At 38.5% G+C, this 23093-nt stretch overlaps 1 protein-coding gene, 1 long non-coding RNA gene and 1 pseudogene across 3 annotated transcripts in view; 1 reads left to right on the top strand and 2 right to left on the bottom strand.

The window, feature by feature from the left end:
• Positions 1–2767: 2767 nt before the first annotated feature.
• LOC148722811 (uncharacterized) lies at positions 2768–4051 on the bottom strand (annotated as a pseudogene).
• Positions 4052–9109: 5058 nt separating this feature from the next.
• On the top strand, positions 9110–13185 carry LOC148722810 (zinc metalloproteinase nas-14-like). Its single transcript, XM_088733347.1, has 8 exons — positions 9110–9146; positions 9597–9773; positions 10207–10330; positions 10630–10721; positions 11275–11358; positions 11482–11624; positions 12372–12483; positions 13076–13185. Exons 1-8 carry the CDS (start codon positions 9110–9112, stop codon positions 13183–13185), a joined length of 879 nt encoding a protein of 292 aa, XP_088589473.1.
• Positions 13186–14527: 1342 nt separating this feature from the next.
• Positions 14528–23093, bottom strand: part of LOC148722809 (uncharacterized) — a 12883-nt gene continuing 4317 nt past the window's right edge. The window contains exons 2-5 of one of the 2 annotated variants that reach the window (XR_015991429.1): positions 18278–18339; positions 16985–17082; positions 16739–16813; positions 14528–15918 (exon numbers count right to left, since the gene is read on the bottom strand). This is a non-coding gene — a long non-coding RNA (uncharacterized LOC148722809). Of the gene's footprint in view, positions 15919–16738; positions 16814–16984; positions 17576–18277; positions 18340–23093 lie in introns of those variants that run through there. The other variant, XR_015991428.1, reaches the window with a different exon arrangement.

The raw sequence follows: 23093 nt of genomic DNA, 5'->3' as shown, positions 1-23093 counted from the left end.
TTGACCTCGAGCACCTCAAGAGCTATAATAGCGCATTTTATCCTCCAATAATAGAAATAAGATAAAGAGAATCAAGATAACCTTTGGCCTTACTATTGAAGAGTATAATAAGCGGACAAAAGCACCTGGTGAGCAATAATTCGAGTCAAAACGCCACGGAGACGAAGTTTGCGATGGGCCAGTGTTTTCATCCAGATTGCAATCACTGGCAATAGACCGCTGGGTATTTCCTGTCTCCGCAGGCTCAAACGTTCGCGCAGAGTACCTTCACTCTGCTTTTGAACGATAATCGAAGGTTGATCAATAGGGACCTTTAGCATCGCGCTTACTGCGAACGACAAACGGCTGCTGGCAGTTTGAGGTTTCACGTTTGCCGTCGTCACCAAAATTGAATTTAGCATGGCGTTGACGTCTTTTGGCGGGAAAAGCCTACCTTTTAAGAGCCTTTTTATTTTCTTCAAGGTATTTAGAGATAAGGCCATTCATCCTTTCTCTACAAGCTCGCCCTGAGAGCACAACGGGTTTTTTGTCTTCCCAAAAAATAGGGGAAAGTACCCTCGCAATTTCCTCATAATCAGCGGGACACTTTGGCCTTCGCTGGGCCACTTCGGTCGCCAGCATCACGTCTTGGCCATCTAAAAGGCATTTTCTAGAAAAAGAAGAAGGCATACATTGATTTAGAACTCCATAACTGTGCTTCTTTGCATGCGCATGTTTAAGAACTTCGAGCCGCCATTTTGTTTTCAACTTCTTTCCCCACTCGGCTTTCTTCCATTTAGATCATGCAAAATACATTGTTTTTAATCACAAAAAGCGACATTTGGATCCATGAAAGGTAGAAAATTCTTACTAAAAGTGTCAAACGTAAGTTGGTTTCGTTAAGCGGCCAAAAAATCTTCCCGTAAGTCACAAGTTACGGCTTGAGCGCCTTCTTCCCGTCGAAACTGGAACCGCAAACTGCAAACGTGACGGCAAAGCGGTGGTCACGTGACCTCCTAAGGTTCGTTTGCCGTAAACGTGATGCTTAAGTTCCCTAATATCTAAATTCTAACCTACAATGTGACTATTTACTAAGCAAATAATTAGTTTCAGCGGCTTTGTTTCTCAGTATAGATGGCTCAGTTTCGACGCGTCGTCGGAGAGTCAGCGACTTATTAAGGTTTCAACTCATTCTCTATTTTTTGGCTTCAGCAAATCGTTCAGCGATGTAGTTTTTCACCAGATCATAGGACAAATTTTGACAACAGGTTGTGAATTACAAATAGATGCGAAATGGGAGGTCATAGTTAAAATACAGTGTAATGAACTCAACAAAGAAGGAAGGATATCGATAGAGAAACGATTTAATTGTAGACAATGAGCTTGAAATTTTTTCCAAATTTTCAAGTTGCATAAACCGTAGGGTAGCTCTAAATTTTAGCGCGGAAAGAGACTTTAAAAGTTGCATTTTTGGATCATTCCCTTTTTTTTTTATCATGCTGTTCTCCTTCAGCTAAACCCGAGATCAAACATGTCAAAGCGTTGAATTAAAAGAGTAATGGTTGGCGAATCTTTTGTTTTCCGGCTTTCAGTTTGATTTCATTTTGATTTAATTTTGAAAGACGTTTAAGTAGGCGGAAAGTAATCGTAAAAAAAAAAAAAAAGAAAAAGGAAGAAAAAAAAATAGGTAAAAAAGAAAGACGCAGTTAAAAGAAAAACCGCAAATTAAACAAACTTCGCTTAGCAAACCCGTAACGTAACAACGAGATACTTTGGAGAGCTCTTCATCTACTCCCACGTGTGGTTAATTTCACGCTCGAACTTCGTCACTGAAATGGCTTCCTATCCACAGCTTCTTCAAGCTCTGTATCCGCGCACAGGAAATGATATGGATCAACGTTTTCCAACATCGAAAAAATAAAGTAATCCTTGCCTTTTACTCGCTGCCTTAGCTTTTCGAAATTACGCCATAAAAGTCTTTTTTCCCCAGGAAGTAGATTTTAAACTGAGCGTGTAGGGTTTGAAAGAAACGATCATTCAATATGTATGTATATATATATGGGTCCTTCGTCGTTTCATATCTCCTTTAACATTTGAGGTAACTTTTGAAATTACGTCAGTAATCTATTTCTTTCATGGGAATAGTGATTGAAAAAAGCGAAAGGTTAAATACGCTTCCTATACTCATTATTAAATGGTTCGACATAAATATGATAATCATGATGTAACTAGAAAGTCTTCTTTTCGAACAGAAATATATATTGCATGATCTTAAAAGGCCTCATTTATCTTCTCAGTTGGTTCTATTGTTTTTTTGAGTTTATGAACGCTGAGCAACAACAAAAACAACAAAGTTTATTGGCACTGTAGGATTTCAAAGATACAACATACAGATTGGACATATTGAGACAATATCTGCTATCCCAAAATAACTTTTTAACCCGAGGCTAGAAATAACGTCAGATTGAAGCTGGCAGTGAATATATAGTGTAAAATACCTGAAATCACGACCGCGTGTGAGTCATCGGAACACCCTTACTTTCCTTTTTCATTGGAAATTTCACCGATATTTTTCTCCTTTAATTTAATACTTCTGAACTACGTCAATGAAGTATTCCTTTGCACAGGAACTGTTTATTCAACCTTTATTAAAAAATCTTTAGTCCTGCAAAGGGTTTGCCATGACGCAAGATATCTAAATAAATTGGGAAATTTCATGCATTAAAAGTCAAACCGGACAAAAAAAAATTACACAGCATCAGTTATATACAATATTAAGAAGTTAACATCAAATAAAATACTCAGATAAGGTCTTTTTAAAAAGACCTGCAAACTTAATACTAACAAAATCGTTCGGTAATGAGTTCCAGTCCTTCACAGTTCTACAAGAAAAGCTATTTCTATAAGTCTCGATATGTGGCTGTAGTTCGATAAACTTGGTCTGAGAGTTTCTTAAAAGTCTGCTACGTCATAAGATAATTTGGAAGAGCCAGGCCGCCATCACTATAAATTGCTTTGTGGAATAAGGTTAGCCGCGAGATTATTCTTCGTACCTCCAAGGGTATCCAGTTTAATTCATTCAATAAATTTGTGACTGTTCCTGGTTCCCGTGTGTAAACGGCTTTTAACGAGGAGCCCTTCTTTGCACCCCCTCAATCTGTTTGACATGTTTCTTTAGGTGTGGGTCCCAAACCGAGCTGGTGTATTCCACGTGAGACCTCACAAGGGCTTTGTAGGCCGCCTCTTTCACGCCTTCGGGGCAGCTGCTTAGATTTCGTCGGAGAAAACCAAGTGATTGGTTGGCCTTCGTGACTTTGTTATTTACATGCTGGCCCCAATCGAGGTTTGTGGACAATTTTACGCCTAGATAGGAGTGGCGGGTGACTGAGTCTAAAACTTTCCCCATAAGGATGTATCTAGACTCTACAGGATTTTGTTTCCTCGATATTGTTAAGACGTGGCATTTGTCGGGGTTAAATTTCATTTGTCATTTCTGAGACCATTCCTGAAGCGCTGTTATATCTAACTGCAGTTTAGTGGCATCATTATGGGACTTAATAGTGCTGTAGATTAAAGTATCATCAGCAAAAAGACGTATCCTAGAGGTACAGTTTTCTCCGAGGTCTTTAATATATAGGAGAAGCCAACAACCGTCCCGTGGGGGACTCCTGAAAGAACTGGAACTTCTGGAGAACTGTACCCATCAACGACAACTGACTGGCTTCGGTACGTAAGGCATTGTGTTAGCCAGATGTTAAGAATGCCATGTATGCCATTGTAGCACAGTTTCAATAGGAGGCGCTGGTGCTGAACCGAGTCGAAAGCTTTCGAAAAATCCATGATTATTAAATCAGTTTGTTCAAGGGAACGAGAAATTTCTTCTACTGTACAAATTAACTGGGTTTCACATGACAATTTTTCCCGAATGCCGTGGGAGCGTTAGGGTAACCCTCCAGCCAAGGTAACCCTAACACTCGGGTTACCCTACCTGCTTGTAAACAGGGCCTAAGTGGAAAATATGCACAAAATAACTATTCACACATACAGTTATTACATAAAGACGCACTCACCACCGCAGAAGCCTTGGGCATTTGGCGAACCATTCGGGCGAGAGACTGAAACACAATGTAGACTTATTTATAGTAGGGGAAATAGCTATCGTAAGAAAACAGTGAAGTGAATCGAAACAATGAACTATATAATCCTGTTGAATTCTTTGACTGTCATCAAACATGTTTTGGATCTTAATTCCACGGATGACTGGGAAAAAAATCCCTATACAACTAAACTATTAGTATAGTTGGTTGGGCAAACTGACGTTATGATTAAATCAAGATGCTTTTCCTACGAGCTTAAAGGTAAGAGCTAAGTATACGAGGTTCTAAAAAGATCTCTCCCTGTTTCATCCCCTGAATGACGATCTTAATCTACAAATTCGGAAATGCAAACTGCAAAGAAAAATCAATTTAAAGGTATGAACAACTCTGCGACGGGTGTTCAACATTTCTTGTTTTAGCTTGTTGAGCAATGTGTCCGAATAAGTGTGGACAATAGCGCTGCGGGACAACTTAGAATGTTGTGGAGCCACCGAAGTCAGTTACTTCTGTTACTTACGGGGTAATTTAACCCACTTGTCAGTGGAGACCTGGGCACGATAATAGAAGATGCTGTCAACTGCACCGTCGACTTTGATGATGATCTAAGATGGAAGACACTTTACGACAGGCAGATATTTCTTAACCACATTATAATAATATTAATAATAATAATTAATTAATATTATAATAATATTATTATAATAGAAGATGCTGTCAACTGCACCGTCGACTTTGATGATGATCTAAGATGGAAGACATTTTACGACAGGCAGATATTTCTTAACCACATTATATGAAAGGAAAGAATTTGATGGATAAAAGATATGGCACTTATTTAATAAATGAAGTGGCTGTGAAAGTAGAGCTTGTGACAGACTTTTATCAGACTTCATTTTTGCAGCTTCTTTCGTTGCGTATACGAGAACGATTACTTGTCATCTCTTGAAATCTCAAAAGGAGAATTTAATTTTCTTTAGCAGATTAATAGCTTGATAACTGGACACCAAAAAAGAAGACAATTTAAAGGGTCTTTGGACGAGAAAAAGCGAGCCTTTCTGTTAATTTAGCGCTGGATGCAAATAAGAGAATTAAACACTCCTCGCAATTTGTTTTTATTTTTAATAATTAATCACCATAATTAATCGCCTGGCGGGCGGAGGGTCGGAAGATTTTGGGGAGGATCACATACTTTTCAGGGGGGGGTGGGGCGCGGAGGGGGAACAGTCGTCGCCTCCTGAGTATAAAGGAGGGACTATAGAAAATTGATTGACAATTAACTGCCAATAAGGGTAGATGATAAAGAAGCCTTGCGGCAGAATCAGGTAAATTTTATTATGACACAACAAAAATCATCTGACTCCCCACTTTCCCAAGCGACAAATAATAACCAATCATGTGCATTTTAAAACCGATTTCTTTGTTTCGTTGTGAAGTCTCCCCTTTAGACAGGCCTTCAGTTTCATACCAGTAGAAATACCGGTAAATTATAGAATTAAAGTTATCAAGAGCTTCCAATCTAGCCTGATGGCTTTGTTTGTCCTACTGACTCACCAAACTGAAAAAATGAAAGATAAGAGGAAATTACAATTTGTAATTCACCAGTAGTCGAGCTCTTTTACCGCAAACAATACTGAAGAAGACTTTTTTGTGTTTTGTAACTCATTTAACTTATTCTAATTTAAATGTTTCACTTTTAAATTCGGATCGGCTTCTCTCTTAATTAGCGATTTCAATCTATTAGGGTAACATCATTTTTTTGTGTTTACAAACTCCCGTTAATCAAATATCTTCTAATAAGAATTTTTAACTATTCTATTCACCTACGTTTTCCTTGGGAAGGAAATGCTCCAAAAATCAAGAACAGCGAAAGCAACAAAACACGCATTTTACCCCTCACGTATCGTGAAAGTGACCGGTTGCGATCTCGACTGGGTCGAAAATAAATTTGAAATTTTCCTAACCTGGCAGTTATGACCTCTTTTCTGGCTAAGTGGAAGAAAGCCATGTCAGGCATGTTGCCATGGAGACGGATCTTCGCTTGCACAGCTGTGAAATAACAAATGTTATCACGGATAAGTATCACCTTACATCAGCTTATCTAAAGACTCTACGTGGAGAAATTCCAAAGCTGTATTGAACTTAATTACAGCTCGATAAATATCAAGTAGTTCACTTTTTTTCGATTTTGAAATTTTCCCTAACTCATTTGATGAGCTGGGGTGATTCTCAACTGATATAGAAAAAACAGGTAAGAAATTTAATATTCGCCTTTCTTGCGCACTCTGCTTTTATTTCGATTATTGCGATAAGTATATACACCCGCCGTTTTTTACAATTTGATGAAATAAATATGATAACTCAAAATAAGATGATCAAAAGTGGAATACGAAATTGAATTTTGCAGTCAGTTGTTCACCCTGTAGTTTGATCTTATTTGCGTATAGCGGATGTTCGAGCTGTTTATCATATCCTTCATGGGTATGCGATACCACCGATTGTCACAATTCAGGACGTAACAAGTTTGAAGATGAAAGTGCACCATGAGCATGAATTCAGGCCGATTTTGGCCGTGTGATGACTAATAGTGCTCCAGAACCAGAAGTAAAGTGCTCCGCTGACAAGAAGTAACGCAGTGACAGCGTCATGAAGTTTGCCGAGAAAAGGTCCGGCATTTAACAGCAACGACCAAGAAAAAAGGGAAAATTGGAAGAAATATGTGAGGGAGCCACTCACGGCTGCTCTCCGAATTATCCACACCGTGCATCTTATATTCATTTACAGATTTTCATCGGAGAAGACAGATGAATTAAATGGTCTCTCGGGCATCTTCTCCTTTCTGCCTTTTGTTACACATCCAGAACACCAGGAATGAACTAGTGCTGAGAAAAACAAAACTATCTTTCTTCGCAATGAATTTTCAACAAATACGCAAAAAGGTCAAACTGTATGTGGTACGGAGTGAAGCCAACCTGATGGTGGACAAGAATTTTTTTCCTCGCCTATTTAGTCATTTATCCATTTCTTTTGGAAAGATTTGGGATCATTTTTTAAGACCTAGACCTAGATGTTTTTCTTCCAACAAAGAAGGTAAGCGTTCTTATTTTTCTGATTCAGCACGGGGATGCTTTCTATCCGCCCGTTCACCTTTTAATCTCGTGCTTAAAATAATGTTACGTGCGGGAATTATTTGATCTTATGATTGATTTTAACTCGGCCACGCTCCTGGGTCCTGATAAAAAAAATCAGCCACGATGGACGCCCATTGTAAAGCGAATGTTTAATGGGAGGGGTGTCTGTTCGTCTCCCTCTCTCAAAGTGTAGCAGCTCTATTAAGTTGATGACAATAAAACTACAAATTTTCTGAATAAGATAGACAGCAACTCTAATTCATCAGGAAATAAGGGGGCTCTGAACCTACATCTTTATCAACAGCTGATCGCAATAGAATTCTAAAATTTGGACTCATCCTTTAAACATTTGAGGTAGCTTTTAAAATTACGTCAGTAATCTATTTCTTTCATGGAAACAGTAATTGAAAAAAGCGACAGGTTAAATACGCTTCCTATACTAATTATCAAATGGTTCGACATAAATATGATAATTATGATGTAACTAGAAAGTCTTCTTTTCGAACGGATATATATATTGCATGATCTTAAAGGGCCTCATTTATCTTCTCAGTTGGTTTTATTGTTTTATTGAAGTTTATGAACGCTGAACAACAACAGAAACAACAAAGTTTATTGGCGCTGTAGGATTTCAAAAGCTCAGTTAAGATACAATATACAGATTGGACATATTGAGACAATATCTGCTATCCCAAAATAACTTTTTAACCCGAGGCTAGAAATAACGTCATATTGAAGTTGGCAGTGAATACTTTGCGTAAAATACTTGAAATACCGCGGGTGAGTCATTGGTACTACGGCCTTGCTTTCCGTTTTCATTGGAAATTTCCCCGATATTTTTCTCCTTTAATACTTCTAAACTACGTCAATGCATGAAGTATTCCTTTGCACAGGAACTCTTAATTTCATCTCAAGAGGTCATTAAAAAAGGAAGGCAATACATGACTCGTCACTGCCAGTTATCATAATCCAATATCACCGCGTTCTTTTTAGATATTAGCTTGTCTATATATTATGATATGTTATCGGTTGAATTTATCCTTAAGGTGTTTTTAAACGCTAAACACCCTTCATAATGAAAAAAAGTAGAAGAAATGGCTCTAACATATACTCAGTTAGCTTTGTAAAAAATTTCTGCCTGCGGTTCAAAGAGACTTTCAAACTCATTCAGTCATCTGAAGTTCCTTCTAAAGTTGAGATTCATTGAGATATTCTTTTTTGGATATTTACACGTATAACATTTAGAGCTTAAGCTAAGTATCCCAGTTTATCGCTAATACAGTTTTCTTTTATTATATATGCCTGCCGTATTTCAGTTTTTTTTTTATTTCTCCCATATCATTTCGACAGACAATTTTGTAGAGTGCTGAGAGGATTGGTCGATTTAAGTGCTATATCCATGCTTTTTTTTTTTATTCAGTTATTCATTTATTCATTTCGATATTCGCAGCCGGTGTGTGGTTGACGATTTTATCAACCCAGACAATGGCTTTAATTTTGAAAGAAGCTATTTAAAACATGGGTTAAACGAACGCAGTACCGCTGAAGTCATTGTTACTCAAGTGTAGACCAAGTTTGTTTGTTTACATTGCAGATGCACAATCATTGAGCGGCTTACTCTTACAAAACACTTATACATTGCTTCTTTTAAGCGTACACGAGTATTACGAAAATAGTTGAGAATCCTAAGTGGTTCTAACCACTGTCTAAATCTTATTCGGCACTCTTGATGTTGGACGTTCCAAAATACTATATATAGCTGAAGGTATTCTAGCGTTTCACCGGTAGTTGTTTTTTAAAACACTCCTTTCTCCAGAGTTAAGTTAAAGATGAGGTGGATTTTCGCTCTTCTGCTGCTGAGGTCTATGCTTAGTGCATCACACAGTCCGTCCCGATGGTAAGAGTATGTGCGTCATTAAAACATATCAAGCAGCTCATGGAAGTTAGTGTTAGAAAATGTGCCTGTTCTGTTTTAGGAACAGCCAATTACCTGAGTTACATTGCGACCGCCTGACAAGGGGACGATTGCACTGCATTTCAGTATCCTAAATTATTTTTTTTACACTTAAAAGAAGACATGATTCAAAATATCAAGACTGACCAATCGAAATGGAGAGCTTGTTAGAATTATTAGCGCACAAAAAAAAAAAGCCGCGATTATCTACAACTGTTATATAGTAAAGTAGGGGTAAATATCGACTGCCTTTCATCGGAAAAAATCTCATCCGTTAAGCATTATGAAAATCGATCTATAAGCGTTGGAAACTCTGAGCCCAGCACGTTAGTTCGGCAATAGAAATTAAAGCGATCTTTTCATCATGTCGTATTCGACAAAATATGAGCTGCCTTAGGCTTTGTATTATATTAAATCCTTTATGATTTCTCTTTTTAGAGAATTTTAGTATACGAAACTCTAGTCTGTTTGAAGGAGACATGATTCTCCCGAGAGAGCAACATGAAAGAGCAGAAAAAGAATTGGACATTGATGGTTCTCGCCATAAGAGAGCCACGTCAAGATCCAAATTGTGGTCAAGGGGAGTCATGAAATACAAAATCGATATAAACCTCGGTAAGTTCTTTAGAGCGTTTACCTGTATCCCTAGACCATCATTATGTTTCGACAAGAAGGGGGAAGGAAAGTTAGAGAACCATGATGTCATACGAGTTGGCGGATTCCTTTTAATTTGATTTGACTTTAAGCGCTCGGGACTCCATATTTTGCTGGAGAACTATTTTGGATAAAACAATTCCTTTTTGAAAATCCTCCCAATTTCCTTACCGTGTACTCTTGGTTCAAATATTTAAGTCAATCAACCAATCAATCATTCAATCAGCATTAATCTATCAATTTATTGGTCGATTTCTCAATTGATCTCTAATTACGGAGCTAAGTTTCCTTCTATGAAAGTTGTGAACCTTACGCTGAATTAACTAAGAAGGAATTCGTTGCCCAACTTCCGCAAAAATGTTTTAATCGCCAACCAAAAGTTACTTACTTTTAGGTCGAAAATCCCGAGCTATGACAGCCATCAAAGCAGCAATGGCGGAATGGAGGGCGAAAACTTGCATCCGGTTTAAGAAGAGAACAAACGAAAAAGCTTACATCCTGTTTCAGTATAGCAATCGGTAAGTAAGTATATGTAGCAATCACTGTTCTGAGAAGATTTAAAATCTGAAAATCATTGCACGTCTAGAAATCCATTGATCCCAGTAAATAATACTAGCGAGGTCACTGTTATTCATATTGCACTACAGATGAGTGCAGGCGATTCAAATATACATTACGAAACGTATGAAAATTTGGGCTGAAAATCCCATTACTATCCAAGATAGATTGTGTGTGAACATACGAATGCATTTACTGTTTATATGGCTATTCTTGAAATGTTAAAACACTGAAAGAATACGCCATTTCTATACACCAGGTGTGCATCATTTGTGGGGAGAACCGGCCGCCGTCAGGGAATCTTCCTCGGACCAAGATGTTGGTCGAAAGGAATAATTGCTCATGAAATAGGTAAATCCATAGTGATGTTCCGCCAAAAGCCACAGTAGGGTAGAGATTTTCAGGCATTTCATTATAGAGGTGCACCATCGCCTAGAATGCTGTTGTTTTTCGCGACATGTGCTTAGAGTGCTCAATTTAAAAAGCTTTTAAAATTTTATTCGTAACTGTCGGAAATCTAATGATCTTTTTCATTTATCTTTGTGTTACACGTACTTTGTTAATCTCTCCAGAAAAATTATTTTTCCTAATCAGTGTTGTAAAGTATACATTCCTGATAATCAAGAGTTTGAATTATGATAACGCACTTAAATGACGAAATCCAGGTTCAGTTAATTTTTTAAATGTCCTGTACAGTCAGTAAAATTCCAAAACACTAATAAGAACCTTTAACCTGACTGCGATAAATCTAGGTTCCTGTGGGGTTGTTTTCATTGTATCGCCTGAATAGCTGTTACGATGAAGAGTTTCAGAGTGACAATTTAAAATTCTTGCCAAGCTCGCATTCTTAAGCTAACAGTACCTGTGATATGGCTTTTAATTTATAAAGTTTTACTTCTCTCAGGGGATGCAATCGGATTTTATCACGAACAGTCTCGACCTGATAGGGACTCTTATATCAAAATAAAGTATGAAAACGTCCGCCCAGGTAAGCATTGATTTCCGAAAATTTCCAAGTGATTGTTGCACCAGTTCACCTTTAATCTATTTTTCACTCAAAGTGTGAACGCACTGCGTTTCTTTGTCCTTATCGATAGTCTTTCTCTCTCAGGAGCAAAGAAAAATTTTCACAAGTACCACCGTTCAAAAACTGACTCACTTAGTACGCCATATGATTATGGAAGTTTGATGCATTACAGAAGTAAAGCTTATAGCAAGAGTAGAAAGCCAACGATAGTTGTTAAAAAACAAGGGGTATGTTTAGCCATCGTTATCTAGACTCTATAGTTTAAATTCTATTTAAATACATAGTTGTTCACGCAAAGAATTGCATCATTCCTTTTATCCCAAGATCTTATTAGAAATTCTCCTCACTATCTGTCATTCCATTCTTATGACGTCAGATCGGAGAATTCGTGAACGGATGTACTAATATTCCCAAGATTGATATTTTTCTTTATTCTCATAACTCATCTGCTTGATATTGTATTAACATTGTCAGGAGAATTTCTATCTTGGTCACTCATTGGAGTTAAAGGGTTAACGTCCCTGATCATCTGTTGCTTACTCCACAGTGGCGAATCCGGACCTTGAGCTAAGGGGGGGACCCAGTTTTGTGTGTGTATATGTACACCTGCCGGCTTTTCTTCCCTCTGCGTTTATTTATTACCCAAAATAAGAGGGGACCGGGCCCCTGGGCCCCTTCCCTAAATCCGCCACTGTTCTAAGCTTAACGCTATACACAATATCTATCACGAAATAGATGGCGGGTATTGTCAATATCTGAGCAATTGCGCACCCACCCCTCCCCTAAACCAACACTAACCCTAACTTGTCATCAGTTGACTATTGTTCGGTTATGGAAGGGGTAGGTGCGCAGTTGCAAATCAGATTGTACCATTTGTAACAGATTTTCTTTAAACTGATTAACACGCCATCTTGAACATTCCGAAAGGCTAACGCGAAAAAAAAAAAAAAACAAAATACCGATTTCTTTTCCAGGTAACCATTGGTCAGAGGAAACGTTTAAGTCCGACTGATGCTCAGCAGAGGAATCTTATGTACAAAGCAGAGTTTAAACAGAGAGGGAAAGAAAAAGGACAGAGGAGGAAAGGTAAAACCAGTACAGCTGCAAAATTTTCAAATAGCTTGCACATCCCTGTGGAGAAGTCGAACCATTTTTATTGTCATCATTCGAATCCAATTATCATGTCAAAATTGCACCATTCTTATCATTGTCCCTCAAGTTAAAAAATGATTTGGATTTTCTTTAAACAACGATTTCTCTTTAAAACTGTCAGCTACTACAAAATTCTTTTCCAAACGAGTTAAGTTGAGAAAGTAAGAGAGGGAGATAAATTGACGAAAAGGACTCCTGAGTTAAGTTTTGCGATGTGTAAACGCATCTTGCTCTGTGTGTATATACGATTTTCGTATCATGAGCAGTTTTAGAAGAAGTTGGCGTTGATTCATATATACGAAATGAGCCTGTCCGCAATTAACAATGAATGGAATATCCTTTTGGAGGACTGGGTAAACCTGTCTCTTTTAGTAGAAGCAGTCAGTCTTTCTGACTGAAAATGAATTTACTGCATTTTTTATCTATTTTCTTTTTCCATGCATATATAATTATACAACAGATACGAGTTTTTAGTCATTGATTTCATGCATTTAAACCGTAACCAAGTTTTTCCTCCCTGTTTTAGGGAGGTGCGAGGACAGTACTCGAAAATGTCGCTATCAGTCTTGGAGACGTCGATGTCAGCAAAGTACATACGTCAAGTCTAAATGTAAAAGAACCTGCCAACTGTGTTAAGTTGAAGGACACTATCCCCGTCCGCCCTATTGAATTATTTGACATTACTTATTCCCCCAATTATCTTTGATAAACAATGATTGGAGCTAAATTGATTCTGAAAAGTTTAAATCAGTTAGATTTACTTAGCATATCCATGGTCATTATCAAATCTTCAAGTTGGTAGAGAACTGGCCCATCGTAAACATGGAATCTGGTATGCTACAGCAAATGGACCAAGTATTTAAATGCACTATTTTCAAATATTTTCTCTATTCCAAGTAAAAAACGCCAGTCTTTGGTGATTATGAAGCTAACTTAAAAGCTTGTGCCCGTAAGTTCATCAGTGACAGCATATTTTAAACCTATACGCCTTGATGCATGCATACGACCAAGGAAAACACTTTACGGTAAAGCTTGTGGGCCATTAAACGTACTATATGTACATATACTGCCAAAAACAAGAAATCCCAACGAGTTATTAAGCCACATCGATCTTCACCTTTATCTTCACTTGTACTGTACTTTTGTAATTCTTTTACAAAGTCAACTTCGGTTCTCGCTGAAAAGCCATAATTACGTTCGACGAAGGAGAACGCATACTAATGGTGTCGTTTTTACGGAAATCACTCTCGAGGGCTTTATGGACCATTCCCAAGGGGAACGATGGCGATGGTATGGGAATTCGGGCTTTGGGCGCCATTTTGGACTGGTGGACTGGTCGATTGGTAGAATGGTAGGCTGGCGGACTGGTGGACTGGTGGACTGGCGGACTGGCGGACTGGCAGACTGGCAGACTGGTGGACTGGTGGACTGGTGGACTGGTGGACTGGTGGACTGGTGGACTGATGGACTGGTGGACTGGCGGACTGGCGGACTGGCGGACTGGTGGACTGGCAGACTGGCTGGTTGACTGGCTACGTGGCACAAATAGCTTCGATCTCATGTACAAATGTTTTCTTGACTGCCTTGAGCTGAATACACCGATTGCAAATATGGCGGCGAAAATGCGAGTACTTAAAGTGAAGTGAACATATTTTTGTTCGCTCGATGCTTTGAAATTCCTGCGAAACATCGAATTTCGATAAACCAGGTCTATAATCATAATGTAATGTATATATTTAGATATAAACTGTATAAAATCAGAATTTGTTCAATGAAACCACAAAAGGTTTATAATGTAGCAGAAGTTACCTTCAGTTTTGATGGATTTTTTATTGAAAAACAGGAGTAGATGACCTCTCTACCATCTACATCTGCACGATATCCTGTCTTAACACATCGGTACACAACAATTTTCGGGCGTTCTTCACCGGGATTAAGAAGAAAAAGAGATTTAAAAAGAAAACGGCTTTAGGCACAGTTCACAGAAGTTTAAAGGTTTATTAGACAATGTGTATTCATTACAATTGACGTATTTCCTTTGCGCAGGGCTACACATGGCACAGGAAAGCTAACATTTGTAACATAAATACATACATACCTACATACCTATATAGGTTAATTGACCACTCCCCACAGGGGCTTTTAAGGGCCAACATCCACCCATCCCACCTGCGTGGGAAATTACGTCTCCTACCCCTAACCCTGCCAGGATACGGGGCCTACGATTTATTCGTCCTTATCCGAGAAGACTAGGATATCTATCCATTTCTTGATTATAGAAAGGTAGCAAATTCTCCTCACTTATTTTAAGACCACGAGTATTGGTCCGGCCAGGACCAATACTCATAACATAACTATGTCTTGAATCGTCGGTATACCCGTATTTCTTTAATTTTATGCCTAAGTACAATTACAAGCATATCCTCGGAAAATACAGAAAATGTAGAACCTGCTAGCGATTGTAAGTGATTCTAGTCGCGACGTTCCTCATATGAAACTTCCCAAAGGCGCCCGTGTACGTACATTTGCATTACAAAAGGCTTCGCAAACAAAATGGAATGAGTCTACTGATCTTGAAATGCCTCCCAAGCATTTTAAAAAAGATTGATGAGCAATTCTTTTCATACCTCTCTGTGTGCTATGGGAATATCTTCGAAAAAAACGCTTCAACAAATTGTAAACAACTCGCAGTCGCACAGAGAAACGAGTATAGGGTTTTTCCCTGAGCAACGGTTGCTACCGAAAAGCCTCGCTTTTGTACTTTGAGTTACACAAATTACGTTTTGAATTGCGACTTAGCGAACTCATCTCGTTACAAAGTAATTTTACAAGTGGACCACAAAATACGTTAACATGTTGAGTTATACAATTTTTTTTTTAATTGCAACGTAGTGAACTCATCTCGTTCTAAAGTAATTTTTAAACCGTAGACCACAAAATACATTGACATATTGAGTTACGCAAGTTTCTCATTGAATTCCAACTTAGTATGCTACTGTTAAACATGATATATCGGTTTGTTCAATGTTGTCCTATTAGTTGTTTTGGTCACTGCCATTGTATCAAGTGCAGTACTAAGATGTTGAACTATTAAACCTTATTGTTGTGTTCAACTTTGCCACTGGTTTATGGCACTGACCAAAAGCACCCCACAATCCACTTTCCCTGAATATTTCTGCGCAATCAGTACAATAAAAAAACTTTTACTAGAGATCGAACGCACTTTCCTTATCTTCGATGATTACTAGTTATCACGATTAATGTACATTACTTTTAATGAATCAACAAGAAATTAAACTTAGTTTTGCTGTAAGGTCTTGTTTCAGTAGATCGCTCTTCATTGGGTCGATCATTTGCGTCATTCTGCAGCTAATGAGGGAAAAAGCGTTAAATTTAGTTTTGGAGAGTTCGGATGCACTTCGCCGAAGGTCCATTAACTTACCATTAACAAACCTTAGAAGCCTATTGTATAAATTTAACTAGCGTTAATTTGCACAACTTTGTACTGATCAAGCCCTGATGATATATAGCTCTTTGGCGTTACAAACCTTTGCTTTCGAGTCCAAATTGAGCACTCTTCTAGGATGGGTCAGGTCATGAAATTGCGCCATGCTCACTGGTTACTAGTTTGAGCACTCTGGCATGACCTAGATGAAACCACAAATGTGGAATCATTAGGGGTGGCTATTTGGCGTTACCTCTATCCTAGAATCAGCATTGCACTGATGAGGCCCATCCTAGAATCAGTATTGCACTGATGAGGCCTAGAGGGCCGAAACAGTCCTTCAGATGTTATACATACATATATTGTATATACATAAAAGTAGAGCGCAATATATGTTGAGTTTGAAAAATACAAATACTACACTTTCATCCCTACAAGCCTGTTTCAGGATTGTTCACCCATCAGGGGAAGATCCCCTGAAGAGTAAGCAATCACGAAACAGGCTTGTAGGGATCAAAGCGTAATCTTCGTACTTTTCTATATTTATAGATATACGTTGGGTTAGGAAAATATTAAGACTACGCTTTCATTCCTACAAGACTGTTTCGTGATTACCCACTCATCAGGAGATTTTATTGATAAGAATATTCGTAAGGTGTGGCGGTAAATTTAAATACTTTGTTTGAACTCATCACTGAACAAGGTCTATTTAGAATAGTGATAGTCCTGTGAGAAAATACCAACCATTTCTGGGTCTTTTTACTTGATCTGGGTAGCCTCCATCATCAAGCAATCTTTTACTTTTTCTCTGACTGGACACTGGAATTTAAGAAGATAATTCATCAATTATGAAGAAATAAATGGGATAAAACTACTATAAAGATAAAGTGTAAAGAAGCAAAATTGAGTGACCTACATCTAGTTGCTCCTACACATCTATTTTGATTAACAGATCACCATTATGATAGGAATGACCAAGAAAGTGTTTACCTGTAGCAGGGCTGGGATTTCTCGAGAACTGAACTCTTTGTCCAAACCCAGGCATGGAGGCAACGTCACTGGGTGTTTGCCGGTACATGTTAAAAGTACTGAAAGATAACAGAGGTTGGTTATGCTCCATTTAATATGAAAACTGTCTTATACTGTACCTGAAGGTTAACTTTTTCGCGCAGAGATGTGATTAACGAGTAAATTCTCTTGCTGATTAAAATACGTCATATTTAGTTTTACCCTAACTGCGCGGTACTGGGTTAGATATGTATATTATGGCCTGGACCCCCTCGCGAGCGTGTGAGTAAAGTTTTGGGTTTTCGCAGGTGTCGTTTCTCTCAGACTTACAAATCTTGTAAGTGTTATTTTGTTTCGTTCCGTTTCGTTTTCTTTATTCAGTAATATTGTTTTCCTTTTAGTCAACCAGATTGTACGAGTCAGATTAAACAGCTTATATAGATATGGAGTCGAGCATTGAACTTCTTACAATTAAAGTAAATTTTTCAGCAAACAGGTGATGGGAATAGAAACACTTGTATGTCAGACAGGTGCATATCAGCGAGTCAAGTAGTATCTTAAGATAGCACCAAATTGAAATGAGTTTCTGTAAGCCGAAGGGTACAAGGTTCACTTGCTCAAACTAGTGCTGTCAATAAGTTTGAAAGTTGATAACAAGTAAAAGCCAGTTGGTGGCCAGGGTATCGTAAACACCATCGTTATTTCATCAAATTACGCACATGATTAGGGACTATTCAGTTAAAATTTGCCAAGCCTTTGCTGACGTCCACAAGAACCTCAACGCAAACTCTTAACGTGCAATTTAATCATTTGTCTAAACTTGCTAAGGGTAAATGCATCCAGCTCAAAAACACAGAATGTCCTGTACAAACTGTTTTGTTATTTCAACAATTTTGTACAACTTTTCTCCGGGACTGACAGTGTAATGAGGGGAAAAGAAGCTGGCAAGAAATGGCGGACTGCCAAGAGATTCTGGTAAGCTCTTATTAACAGCTCTGTCAAACACGAAACCTTGGAATTTAAGAGTCATCTTTAAATGTGAGCATGGTGCTAAATACCTTTACCCTTTCACTCCCAAGATCTCAAAAGTAATTCTTCTTATGATGTTAGTTGGAGAATTTGGTATTAGATCAACTGATAATCCCCCGATTTTCTTTTTCTCCTTATTCTCATCACTTGTCTGCTTGATATTCTATTGATATTGTAAGGAGAAATTCTGTCTTGGTCACTTATGGGAGTTTAAGGGTTAAGGGAGCACCAAATGCCTGTAACAACCTCAAACGTTGACTTCTTCCACTGCGAGCAGCCTTGTGCACTGGATTTTCTCCAAGGGAATCCTAAAGCAATGAAATCAGTGGAGTTAAGATTTTACACTCATTTGCTTGATAAGGGAGGGAGAAATAAAGTCTGATAGGCAGAACATAATACGAAACTCCATGGCCAATTAATCTGTGGTTGTGAAATATCAGAAATTACCATGATGTGGGAGTTTTACTCATAAGAGTTTCAAACAAAAGAAAAATCGTAAGTTTGGGAACTTTGAAATACCCACAAACTGCAGAAATTTTATGACTTCATTCTTTTCGTCAACAAATTTCTGTCCAAGCCAATTATTTAGTTATGCATGAAGAATGAGTCAGCAACTGCCAGGGTAGAAAAAAATTAACTTACAATGAGATGGGTTTCAATTGTCTGAAGTGTACATTGAAAAACAAATATGATAGTTTCTTTAGAAACTATCAGCCTTTATTCATTGAAAAACAAAGTTATACATTTTAAAATTTCTGCCTCAAGTAACAAAACTGTACCAAAAACATAAACGGTTCTGCGGTTTCATGAAATATGTGTAAGCGATCCTCGCAGTAATGAACCAAATTCCGCATGGGCCTGAATTCTTTTTAGGCCTCAGTTCCACTGCTACATACACCGAATGCAAGTATGGCGTGCAATTTGAGTTGCCATTGTTCTGGACTCACTAGCCTCTCACACATGTAGTAATCCTTTTGTGTTTCCACGTGAAGACGAGGCTGGTGAGTCCAAAACAGTGACGATTCAAATTGGACGCCATGTTTGCATTCGATGTATAAGGAGGGTTCATTACTACTATGATCGCTTTTATACAAACTTTAGGTTTGGGTTAGGATACTAGCAAAATGTATCTTTGCTTTCGATATTGCACGTGACCTGCGCGCGCCTTGTATCACACCAACAACTAACCACTGGCGAGGAGCCGAGAAGACTTTGGGCTCGAGATTGGGCAATGAGCACCGCAGTGTACCAGTCTAAGTAGTAGCGTGTGAGCGCTACAAAAGTGAACTCATTGACGAACACGAGGATCGACTTAAGTACGTCTCTAATACGGTTTAAATTTCGTCAATCAAATCACGTGACTTACTATTTAGCTCCGTGGCGTCACAGTATCGGTATCGATATCGAAGAACAGCATCAATGCCTTACTCGGTATCGTATCGATGGGAAACCCATATCGGCTCATCTTTACCCACTACTGACGATCCTGCCGCAAGTAGAAACCTAACGACCATGCTTTAAGAAAGGAGTTAATCTTCTCCCGAGAATCCAATCAACTAGCGACAATATTCTGTGAACCAATCAGAACACCGAAGGGAAGGAGAACCTTTTGAAAACTTTTAGTTGGATTGTTAACGTCCGTGAAACTTCTTCTTTTTATTATCGTTACTTCCTGACAAAAATTTTGTATCCCCGGCCGAAGCGCGGTTGAATTTGAGCGTCGTCGACAAACCCAGGATCGGATTACGGATTAGATCACGAGTCAGAAAAAAGGGTTTTTGAAGAAATTAAGATACTAAGATATATTAAGGATGCGGTTCACCTTCGAAAACCAATTTTTCATTTTTATACCAAACTAATCATTAATAATCTAAGAATAGTTTCCAAGAAAAATTATAACACGTCGACGAAAATGACTCCCGTAGGGTTTCTTGCGGTAAAACATCCTGTTCCTTGAATTTTAATTGCGTAAACACCTCCTGATATCGGGTGCATGTGGAGATCTTTGCTATCTGTATGCGTCAAAACTATGCTGTGAATGCAGAAAGATAGAACGAGAAGGGTCCAAGGATCCAGGCAAATGTAAAAAATAAAGCCTGGCTGTCAGCACACGAGGTAAAGAAATTCGAAGTGGAATGGCCAAAGAATCTCAACGAAACGGATAAAGGCTCGTGGTTAAGCCAATCTTCGCTGCTCACACTCGATCCTTTACCATCAAGTTTTACTGCGGGGTACGTAAGCCAGTTGAAACAAGAGGCCACGGACCTATAATCTGGCCGGATATACGGTTTAGAGGGAACGAATTGAAGGCCTTGCTGTTTTAAGCAAAATCGCTGTTGAGTGCCTTTCATTGTTTGTTATCATGGAGAGTTATGGAGATTAAGACTTAGGAACAAATTGATGCCATGACAAAATGGAAATACTAAAATCGCCAGATGAAATGCAGGGACTAGTGTAAGTACTCCAGCAAAGTCAACAGACAAGGAATGAGTCACTTTGTGACTTACACCTTTTCTCGGAGAAGTCCAGAATGATGGTAACCATCCAACTCTGCAGAATGATAAACTCATACCTCAGGCTTCCTACAAAACCAATACTAAGTAAAATCCTGCGTTTATTAAACTTCTGGTTGCAAAAGTCATCACATAATGACGCTGCAATTCAAATCTTTCTCTGCATGCACGAGCCAAATTTCTCCATTTTCCATTCCTATGTCTACTTTATCCCAACAGTCGCTCAATAAATATATTTATTACACGACTCGCGCAGTCAGAGGGCCAATAACTAAAATCAACCAATCAAAATGCTCTATTGCCGGTCTAATATCCCTAAGTATTGGACCGGGCACTGTCCCGAATGGTCCCGAATGATACCGCACTTGTGTCCCTTTGAACTTCAGTCGTATAATAAATCTCTTATTAACTAAGCTTGCTCGGGACCGTACTGGAAGAATATCGGCCCTCGGTCTTTTTTGTACGGACCTTGCTACGCTCGGTCCGTACTGTCAAGACCTCGGACCGATATTCTCCCAGTACAGCCCTCGCGCTTGGTTAATAAGATATATGTATTTGAACGCCATGATCTTTGTTTACAAGGTTTTCTCCCGCTCACATCCGATAACAAACTTCTAAAGTTTTTTTGCCTCTGAACGATATACCACCAAAGCCATGCTATGGACCGCAAGTTTTTTTACTTATGGAAATTAAAGATATGTGGCAGTAACTTCCAAAAGCCTTTTTTGTCAGGAAAGTGTGGTTGTTTTGTTCGCCAAAAGTTCATTCGGAAGATAAGTGTAAACTGTGAAAAGCCTGGTTATCGCTTATTTGCGGCACAGCACTTCAAGCCTGGAACAGTCGATGCCAAAATTCAACCTCGTTCCTAGGCTAAGTCCACCACATCACTGAACGCCAATTAAAAACTGCCTTGTGGCACCTATTGTACATTTTCCTGCACAGGAAAAACCAAACCGGATTTCTGATTCTGGTCTTTAACGGCAGAACTGAGCCAAAGAACCCTTAAGGTCTGTCACGGGTGCCTTAATAACCACAGCATGAAATTTTGAATTTACGGTTCCGTAAAGACGTCGTAAAGAAAGCGTTAAGATCCTCTTTACTTATCTTTACGAGCTTCTTTAGGCTTTCGTAAAGAAAGTCTTTACGCGATGTAAACGGTTGAATATAAAGATCACGTAATGAGACTATAAACGGTTTCTTTACGCGTATTGTAAAAAATCGTAAAGCAAATGTTTACGATATTTTACGGTGATTGTAAAGTGTTTCGAAAGGCGATCTTTACGCCTATTGTAAAAATTCGTAAAAAGGATGTTTGCTAATTTTTACGGCGACTGTAAAGCTTTTGTAGTTTTCCGTTTTCTTCAGTTTTAATCCGACCATTGCAAACGTAGATTTGAGTTAATTTAACGACATACTCTTATCAAACGCGCATCGTTCAGGGTCTGTTCAGAATTTTACGATATTTCACGCTTCAATAAAACGGTCAAACCTCTCAGAATGCACCCAGTCCCAGGAAGAACTACAACACATTTCGCACTTTCCAATTTATTTTATTGTCTTACTGTAACGAAACGTTCATAAATACAAGAAAAGAATTGAAAATTTTATAAATATTCTATTATAGACATTACTGAAATATATATTATCTGTTATAAAAATACATTGTCTCATTAGTGTCACACACCCAGCATACCCTTTGCACGCATGCTTTTCTTTCTTTTCTTTCTTTTCAAATTATGGTACAATGCAGCAAAAAATAACCAGAAAATATACATATGTGGAAGAGATTTCTAAAAAGAAAATAATGGTTTTTCCCATTCCAAAATTGGCACTGGTCTGTCTTCTAAAATATGTATTTGCTTAGAGTCTCATGAGATGTGAGAAAAAAAAAAACCTAATTCATGTATACGCCAATGTGCCTTCTTTGAATGAATTAATAGGGTCTGTAGACTCTACGGATTACCTTAAAATTTGGTACAAAGACTTCCAAGATATTAACCTTAAATATCGTGTGAGAGAATTTCGTTTATCTAGGTGCATCTTCCGCGATGGCCTCCTACTTAAAACGAATCGGTTTAGGTTAAATCGGTAAACTTGACAGAAAAATTGCAAGGCAAACAGTAAGAAAATCGAAAAATCCCCAGACGGATTTATCAACCTACTTAATTTTTTTACATATTAGGTATATATTGGGTAACCCCAGATTATAGTGGCTGTTAACGGCCTTTTTATATTCTTCGCCCAATACCTTTTGTCTCATGTTAAGTGCTCCCTGGTCTACCTCAGGGGCTGAGGTGCGGTCTCCAAGTGTATGCTGGGTAGAGCCCCCAGGCTATAGTAGCTATCAGCGGTCTCCTCATTTTCTTCGCCCAATACCTTTTGTCTTATGTTAAGTGCTCGCTTGTGTGACTCAGCGGCTGAGTTGTAATCTACAAGTGTACATTGGGTAACCCCCAGATTATGGTAGCTGTCAGCAGTCTTTTCATGTTCTTCACCCAATACCTTTTGTCTGATGTTAAGTGCTCGCTTGTGTGACTCAGCGGCTGACC

The sequence above is a fragment of the Stylophora pistillata genome, chromosome 9 (assembly GCF_964205215.1).
Source record: "Stylophora pistillata chromosome 9, jaStyPist1.2, whole genome shotgun sequence".
Lineage (NCBI taxonomy): Eukaryota > Metazoa > Cnidaria > Anthozoa > Scleractinia > Pocilloporidae > Stylophora > Stylophora pistillata.
The sequence above is the reverse complement of the archived record's forward strand: the minus strand, read 5'-3'. Positions and strand labels throughout refer to the sequence as shown.

Excerpts from the sequence above, each read along its gene's own strand:
- LOC148722810 (XM_088733347.1), top strand. The coding sequence starts at position 9,110 with ATGTGCGTCATTAAAACATATCAAGCAGCTCATGGAA. Across the intron at positions 9,147-9,596 it reads ATATCAAGCAGCTCATGGAA|AGAATTTTAGTATACGAAAC; the intron begins GTTAGTGTTAGA and ends TTCTCTTTTTAG. Across the intron at positions 10,331-10,629 it reads CTGTTTCAGTATAGCAATCG|GTGTGCATCATTTGTGGGGA; the intron begins GTAAGTAAGTAT and ends TCTATACACCAG.